General features: G+C 55.4%; 2 protein-coding genes across 2 annotated transcripts in view; one reads left to right on the top strand and one right to left on the bottom strand.

The window, feature by feature from the left end:
- GPR152 (G protein-coupled receptor 152) overlaps nt 1-714 on the bottom strand; it is a 1,750-nt gene extending 1,036 nt beyond the window's left edge. The window contains exon 1 of the mRNA XM_006171362.2: nt 24-714. Coding sequence (XP_006171424.1) covers nt 24-714 — 691 coding nt within the window. The remainder of the gene's footprint in view (nt 1-23) is intronic.
- A 2,648-nt stretch (nt 715-3,362) lies between these two features.
- Nucleotides 3,363-6,703, top strand: CABP4 (calcium binding protein 4). Its single transcript, XM_006171284.2, has 6 exons — nt 3,363-3,737; nt 4,089-4,119; nt 4,202-4,345; nt 5,879-5,988; nt 6,157-6,304; nt 6,391-6,703. Exons 1-6 carry the CDS (start codon nt 3,363-3,365, stop codon nt 6,417-6,419), a joined length of 837 nt encoding a protein of 278 aa, XP_006171346.1. The 3' UTR covers nt 6,420-6,703.
- The last annotated feature ends 1,578 nt before the right edge of the window (nt 6,704-8,281 follow it).

Genomic DNA, 8,281 nt, shown 5'->3' with positions numbered 1-8,281 from the left:
GGCGAAGCCGTGGCAGGCTGTGCTGTGAGGCAGGCGGCGGCGGCAGCAGGTCCGGCAAGTGGCGGCCTGGGTGAGCACGTGGCAGACAAGCAGCAGAAGAAAAGGCAGGAAGCCCCCCAGGATTTCCAGCATCCGCAGCGGCAGCTCCTCACTATCCCAGAAGTCCAAGCAGATGACCAGGTCATACCACCAGACGGTGGCCTCGGGGAACACCAGCCAGGGCACACTGAAGAGGGTGGCCAACACCCAGACCCCCGCACAGACCCAGAGGGGCAGGCGAGTTGGGCGGCGCCCTGGATACCAACGTGGGCACAGCGCCAGCAGGCAGCAGTCCAGGCTGAGGGCTGCCAGCAGGAAGAGGCCAGAGGAGTAGGACACACCCCACAGGAAGTAGTAGAAGCGGCAGGCAGTGGTCCCCAATGGCCAGTGCCCCCCATGTTGGATTTCCAGGATCTGGAAGGCTGCTGCTGCCAGGAACAAAAAGTCAGAGAGGGCCAGGCTGAGCAGGAGCAAGGCCAGTCGTGTGCCTGCTCCGTGCCGGGCCTGGGAGCCAGCTAGCCACGCCATCAGCCCATTGGCTGGCAGCCCCAGGAGCAGCAGGGCTACCAGGAAGACCATGTCCCAGCCACCCTGAGGATAGTAGTCCTCGTCATCGAGCTCGGTTCGGGGCCCTCGGCCAGCAGCATCCATGTTGGTTTCCATAGCAGTGTCCATGTGGGGTCCCCAGCGTGCCACTGGACACAGAGTGGGCACCTGGTAAGTCAATGAATGCAAGAATAACTGAGTATGAGAGAGAGGGTGCCGTGCATCTCCAAGCAAGTCACTGTCCCTCTCTGGCTATCATCACCATCTTTTGGGTAATTAGCCTGTGCCAAGGACTTGGAGTTGATGACCTCACGGAATTCTCATAGAGTCCATTTATAGGTGAGAGGTGGTTCAGAGAATCAGTGACTTGCCCAAGGTCATAGGTAAGAGGGGAGGTACCTGGACTTAACCCCAGACTTAACCATTCTACCACACTGAATCCCAGTGTGTTCCAAGTAGCCTAAACAAAGGCTCTAGGGCATATTGGTAAAGCTGTTAAGTCTTGTCTTTCTTCCATTTAAATATATATATATATATATATATATACACACATATACATATACATATATATACACACAGAGTTTCATTATCACAATATTCCTGGCTCAGCCACCTAGCTGGGACTCCAGGTGTATACCACCACGCCAGTTTTTTTCTTAGACAGGGTCTTTCCATATGGCCAAGCCAGCCTCCTGCTCACAATCACCCTGCCTCAGACACCTGAGTCTCTGGATGACAGGTGATATGGCGCTGCACCCAGCTTTCAGGGTGAACCAGGAATCAAATCCAGGTCTCCCATGTGGTCCCAGCCATGAAGCTCAGTGCCTTAGTAGTGTGTGCAACCACAGCTGAGCCAAATCTTGTTTTTTGATAAAGTATTATAGTGAAACTCCTAATGAACGAAAAGGAGGTACTCAGATTAAAGGAGAGGAGAGTACCCCTAGGATTCTAGGGAATACAGTTTGAAAACCGCTTGATCAGATCACCATAAGCCATCTGGTGTCCTGGGATTCAAGTGTTTAAGATTCCAAGCGGGGAGGGAACCAGCAGTTAGCATAATGGCTATGTCGCTGGACTCCCACGTAGTCGACCGCGGTTCGTGTCCTGGACCCGGTGGCTTAAAACTCACGCCGGGCGCATGTGCGTACGTGCCCAAGATCCCGAGAGGAGAATGGAGGAGAAGGGATTGCGGCGTGACCATCCCCCCTGAGGGGTGATTTCTCGCTTTCTGTCTCTATGTCTCTCTCTGTCTGTCTGGCGAGCGCACGCGCCCTACAGTGAAAATCTCTCCAAAAAAAAAAAAAAAGATTCCAAGCGGGGAGGGCTCTGGCTCCCGTGGGGTGGGCTGGGAGTCTGGGGCAGCAGGAGGGCCCTCTCCCCAGTGAGCATCTTGAGAACTCAGGGTAAGGACTGAGCCCCGGGGCCCTGGCAGCGAGGGGGCCAGGAGGGCTGTCCTAGGAGCAGCCTGAGTCTCTGCAGCATTCTCTGCCTTCCACTGCTTTCCACAGTTCCAGCCTCCATGTGTCTCCTGGAACTGCTACCTAGGGGCACCGAGGCTGGGGACCGAAGAGGCCTTCTGCTGCCATCGCACTTTCTCCAGCTGATGGAGAGGCTGGAGCTCCCTCTGAGGCTGGCGAAAGACCTGACGGCAGCACAGTTAGTGGGGAACCAGATGCCCAGAAGGGCTGGATCCTGCCTGTGGTCCCTGGCTCTGGCCACTTGACCCTTAGCTTACTGTCCTCCCCATCCCCAGGATTCTTCCTCAGAGGAAACCCTGTCTGTAAGCTCTAGTCTCCATTGGATCAGAGCCCTGCCCACCCCAGGGCCTTGCTGGTGAGGCCTGGCTTACCTGGGAGGCACAGGCCGATGCCAGGAAGAGCAAGGCGTGCCTGGCTGCCCGGTGGTCCAGCCGTCCACACGGCCCACGCTGGGGCCTGCTGCATGGCGCCCGGCGGCGCTAAGGCGGGTAGGCAGGAAACTCAAGCTGAGAGGACATCAATCATTCATGGGGCCGCTTGCTGGGAAACCCTAACCCTGGTCCTGAGGGCCAAGTGACCAGCCAGGCTCCCCGTCCCCAACAGGATGGACAGCTGAGCCCCTTTCACCCAGGCCCCTCCAGCTCAGGGCAGGCCCTAGGACGCTGAGTCCACCTCCTCGATTTTTACCCCCCAGGCCACTGAATCCAGCTTTCAAGGCCTCTGATCGTCCTCTCTTCCTCGATGGCATACTCTCTGCTCCAGCAGGATGTCACCCCACGAGGGTCCCAGTAGGCCCCAGTAGGCCACGCGTCCTTCCTGTCCTCCCTCCCAGCCTTTGCCAGTGCTCTCCCTGCTGCCTGAGGAGATTTCCCTGGTCCTCTCTGCTTAGCTAGGTCCTGCCCAGGTCACACAGCCGGCTGAGTCCTCTCTTCTCCAGCAATATTCCCCCACTTTATAGATGAGGAAACTGAGACTTAGAGGAGGGGATTTGCTGGGTCTCCCAGCTAATAAGTGACAGAGCTGGAGTCTGAAGCTCATGGCCACCTCCATGTCCTGGCACTCCTTGCCATTGACTGAGGACAGTCCTCTTGGCCCATCTGGCTCTACTCGGGCCACCCTTGGGGCAGAAGGCTGGGATTAGGGCCTGTGCTGCCTGCCTCACTTACCCTAATCCCCCTCAGGACCGGAGTCCAGGCTATCGGCTCTAAGGGGGGGGGGGGGCATAAGCAGCTTTATGGGTCCTGAGAGCCAGGGGTGCTCAGGGGAGCTGCATCCTTGAGCCCTGTTGTCCTTCCCCACATGGCCACAGAGCAGGCAAGTGGGCAGCAGGGCCCAGACCAGGCCTCAGGCCCCCAGGATCCTCCTGCAGATGTTGTGACCCCTGGGAGTGGTGCCGAGAGGCCCCCCTTGACCAAGAAGAAAAGCAAGAAGGGGAAGGGGCCCCGAGGATCCCAGAAGAGCACTGGCAGCTCTGGGGATCAGACCTCTGTCCAGGGCCCAGAAACCCTAGGGAGCAGCAAGAATCCTTCTAAAACTGGAGAGGGGCAGGGGGGTGCCCCGGGAGCAACTGCTGGACCCACACCCCGCCGTCAGTCTCACCGGCACCGTCCTGACCCCCAGCACGAAGCTGCTCAGCGAACATATGGGCCCCTGCTCAACCGGATCTTCGGGAAGGTCAGGTGGAGCCTGGCGGGTGGGAGCAGGGACTCGGGTCTCCTGCCTCTTCTGGCCCAGACTCAGGGATCCTGGGCTGTAGGGCAGGTTTCTGCATTTGGGGAAGGATGGATAGATCTCAGGCCAGCCTGGGCAGTGGGCAACACTAGGACTCACACCAGGGCGCTGTGGGGGCTCCAGGCCTTGGGAGCACAAAGGGGGGCTCTCTCCTCTGGGGCTCACAGGACTTCAGCTGCCTTCTCCTGTCTCGGTGGGGCTGGCCCTGCCCAGGCCAGTGTGGACAGGGGCTGGAGGAGGAAGGGTGGACAGAGCCATGATTGGCCCTGCGGACATGCTGGACTATCCCTGCAGGATCGTGAGCTGGGCCCCGAGGAGCTGGATGGTGAGTACCCTTGTGGCTGGCAGGGGGCTGGAGTATCCCTGAGCCTGGCTACCCAACTGGGCCTGACTTCCCTCCCCCACAGAGCTTCATGCTGCTTTCGAGGAGTTCGACACCGACCATGATGGCTACATTGGCTACCGGGAGCTGGGCGACTGCATGCGGACCCTCGGCTACATGCCCACCGAGATGGAGCTCCTTGAAGTCTCGCAGCACGTCAAGATGCGCAGTCAGTGGCTGAGCACCGTGGCCGGGGTGGGCGGGACAGCCCTGGTGTTCTCTGAGCCTACGGTTCAGGGTGTTAATAAGGGGACTGTGGGAAGTGACTTCTGGGCCTGTGATGGGTGACGACAGGAAGTGAGGGAAGGTGACAGTTTCCAGGGGAGAATGGGCAGGACCACATTGGCCTTGTCAGGTGCGAGGACAGTGGGTCCAAATTCTGCCTCCTGGAGTGGAGGGGCGGGCAAGGAAGGCAGGCAGTGAGCCAAAAGAGGCCCTGGGGCTGGGGTTGAGAAACTTGGACTCGCCATGTCTGTCTGGTCGCTGCACGGCTCCGCCCCTCCCACCCAAGCCCTTCCTGCCTGCGCTGACTAGGTGACAACGTGCTCTCTGCTGGCGCTAGCGGCCTGGTGCACCCTGCCCAGCCCCACCCCTATGCCCTGGTGGCAGCTGTCTAGATCGGAGTTGCCTTGGGAGGAGGAATACAGCTTCTGGGAGGCTCAATGGGGCCCGGTGTGGGGGAACCCTGGCCGTTCCTCGCGACTAAGTAATGGGTGGGCACCTGTGTGGTTACCCTCTGTTTGCCCTCAGGCAAATATCATATTCCCTTCAGGACACCTACGTTGTTTTCTTTTCCTTTTTAAAGAGTTTTTTGTTTGTTTGCCATAGGGCATGTGCACTCACTGGAAGGAGAGAGAAAGTGAGAAATCGCCCCCCAGGGGAATGGCCAGTCGCAATCCCTTCTCACCCACTTTCCTCTCGGGGTTTTGGACATGCATGCACACATACTTGGCATGATTTTCAAGCCACTGGGTCAAGGACTTGAATCGCAGTCAGCCATGTGGGAATCCAGTGCCTTCACCCCTCTGCCTAGCTGGCCCTCGGCATTGTTTTCTTACAGTTTCCAGAATGAGGATGTGCTTTATTGGGTTGTCGGAAAAGTCATGATTTATTTTTCTAGTTTTCTATGCAAAAATGCATCATGACTTTTTTGACCACACAATGATATTGCTGTGAACACTTAGCATCACACCTCTCTTCCTTCCTCCAGAGCTGTTACTGGACCATTGATGCTTTATGTGACTGCTGGCATCTTAGCTCCACGGGCTGCCTACGTGGCCACGCTTCCTAAGTGGCAATATGCCACCTACCGGGCTCCAGCACTTCGTGGCCCTGAGCTCTACCCCAACTGGCAACCTCACCCCGTGGGTTAGCTTGGTCCCATCCTAGGAGGGCCGGGGAGGGTTGATAAATTATCCAGGGCCACGCTCGCACACCAGTGGCAGAGACAGCACTGAAACCTGGGCTGACTGGCTCCAGAGCCTGGTCCCTTTCTCCCACACTCCAGTGTTTCTCCAAGAGCAGAAGCAACTCCCATGCCCTAGTACCCAGGGAACGGGGCTCCAACCTCTCACCCCCTTGTTGGTTTGGATGTGGTATTCTTTACTGGATTTGGGTTGGAGGGGAAATGGGAGTTCCTGGGGCTGTGACATCCCTCCTTGGACCCCAGCCCTCACCACTGTGACACTGCTTGGATCTGCAGTGGGTGGCCGCGTGGACTTCGAGGAGTTTGTGGAACTGATAGGCCCAAAACTGAGGGAGGAGACGGCTCATATGTTGGGAGTCCGAGAGCTGCGCATCGCCTTCCAAGAGGTGTGGAGCCGGCGAGGTGGGCTGGGGCGGCAGGGAACACGGCCTCTCACGGTCGAGGGGGATGGGGAACTCAGCTTTCTGGAGGCCTAGCGCCCTGCAGGCTGTGTGACTGGGGCCTAGGCCTGGGTCAGAGAGGGTGGAAGAGGCTGAGCTTGCCCCTGACCCTAGTTTGACAGGGACAAGGATGGACGAATCACCGTGGCGGAGATGCGGCAGGCAGCCCCAGCTCTGCTGGGTGAGCCGCTGGCAGGGCCTGAGCTGGATGAAATGCTCCGAGAAGTGGACCTCAATGGGGACGGCACCGTAGACTTTGACGGTGAGCTTCCCTGACGACCCTCCTCCCAGCACTGCCTGCCCACCCTCCTCTGGACCAGCCCAAGTTCTGCCTTCTCTCCCCCTCAGAGTTCGTGATGATGCTCTCCACGCATTGAGGTTCCGGGAGGGTCAATCTGCTGCCTCTGGGGCCCAGATACCAGCGGATCCAGGCTGCACACCGTCCCCAAAGGCTCCAGGGTGGAAGAGACCCAGCAGCATCCAGATTTCCACCCTGATAACATCTGATTCAACAGTTTGCCTGTCATCCTCACCTCTAGCCTATGCAAGTTGCCTGGAGAAAATCTGCTCTCAACACTCTCCAGTGTGAATGAGGTTTGGATCTCTCCAGACTCTACAGAGGTAGGGAAAACACACCAGGAAGGTTTCAAAAATAACCTAGTGCGGGACCAGCAGTTAGCGTAATGGCTATGTCGCGTGCCAGGTGCATGTGCATGCATGCCCAAGATCCCAAGAGGAGAATGGAGGAGAAGGGATTGCGGTGTGGCCAACCCCCCAGGGGGGGATGATTTCTCGCTTTCTGTCTTTCTGTCTCTCTCTGTCTTTCTGGTAAGCACATGCACCCTATAGCAAAAAAAAAAAAAAAAAAAAAAAAACTCAAAAATAAATAAATAAATAAAATAACCCAGTGGAACTGACAGCATTCAAAGACATCACAGGGCCAGCAGGTGACATGGAAGTTAAGGTACTGGATCTCACATGACCAACTGCATAGTTTGAATCATGGACCCAGTGGCTTGAAAATCACCAGGTGCTGGGGACCAGCAGGTGGCACAGTGGTTAAGGCGCTGGACACTCCCACAGGGCTGGCCACGGTTTGAGTCCTGAACCTGGTGGCTTGCTTTCTCACTTTCCCTTACTCACTCTCTCTCATCCTGTTCTTCTCTGGTCAAGTTAAAATGAATAAACAAATTTAAAAAATAAAATAAAATAAACTTTAAAAAGAAAACCACCAGGTGCATGTGTGTGCATACCCAAAATCCTGAGAGGAGAATGAACGAGAAGGGACTGCTACCTGGTCATCCTCCCAGGGGCTGATTTCTTACTTCCCCCTCTCTCTGGCCAGTGCACACCTCCTGTAGCAAAACAAGCAAGCAAGCAGTGCAGTACTGGGGGAATCCCTAGTAACAAGATGAACTGAGAGGGTAGCCAGACCCCTCCCGCTGTGTACAGAAAATGTTTTAGAAAGAAAGTGATCTCGAAAGTGTCGACAGAAATAACCAACTCTACAGAAATAATAATTAATGAGATTTATTGCTAAACAGGAATATGTGTGACCTGCCTGGATAAAAGTAAATACGCCTTTTTTGGGGGGATCAGATACAGGGATTCCTTTTACTTGATTTTGAGAATGAGAAACAAGGTTTGGAATTTAGCGAAAAGAGTTGTTTCATTGGTCTGACCCAAAAAGGTGGGACATCTTAAAGTGGAAGCTTGTAGGCCATAGGTGGGTTTTATAATTCTTAGGCTGTTGACTGGAAAGGAAGGTGTGTGCTTCTGGAAGGGATCAGCAAAGAGTATACTTTAACAGAGATAAAGGGGCTTGTTTATGTGGCAAAAACCATCCCAAGGACAAGATGTAGGAAGAGTCTTGTTATCAAGGAGTCAAAATGGTCTGTTAAAGTTTGTGGATGTGACTCACCTGTCACAAAGATACCATGCCTGGGACAGGATATAGGAAGAGTCCTGTTATCAAATGGGTCAAAATGGTCAGTCAATGTTTGTAGGTGTGACTCATTCCAGGCCCTCTTGAAGGGATTTTAGAAATAGGATAAAGCAGCCAAGACTTCTGTCCTCAAAAGAAAGAGATGACTCCAGGTACCGAATACGAGAAATTAAAGCTAGGTGGGAGAATGAAGCCAACCCTGTGGAGGTTTGAGATTCAGAGAGAGGCCTAGGAGCCTGGGCCCCAACACTCAGAAAAGCCAGAAGGCCTGTATAAGTCTGGGGAGCAAGAAAT

The sequence above is a fragment of the Tupaia chinensis genome, unplaced genomic scaffold (assembly GCF_000334495.1).
Source record: "Tupaia chinensis unplaced genomic scaffold, TupChi_1.0 Scaffold149501_1, whole genome shotgun sequence".
Classification (NCBI taxonomy): domain Eukaryota; kingdom Metazoa; phylum Chordata; class Mammalia; order Scandentia; family Tupaiidae; genus Tupaia; species Tupaia belangeri.
The sequence above is the reverse complement of the archived record's forward strand: the minus strand, read 5'-3'. Positions and strand labels throughout refer to the sequence as shown.

Bases quoted from the DNA above. Each gene is read 5' to 3' on its own strand.
- CABP4 (XM_006171284.2), top strand. From the start codon at position 3,363: ATGGCCACAGAGCAGGCAAGTGGGCAGCAGGGCCCAGACCAGGCCTCA. The intron at 3,738-4,088 runs GTCAGGTGGAGC...CTATCCCTGCAG, and splicing joins TCAACCGGATCTTCGGGAAG to GATCGTGAGCTGGGCCCCGA. The intron at 6,305-6,390 runs GTGAGCTTCCCT...TCTCCCCCTCAG, and splicing joins CGGCACCGTAGACTTTGACG to AGTTCGTGATGATGCTCTCC.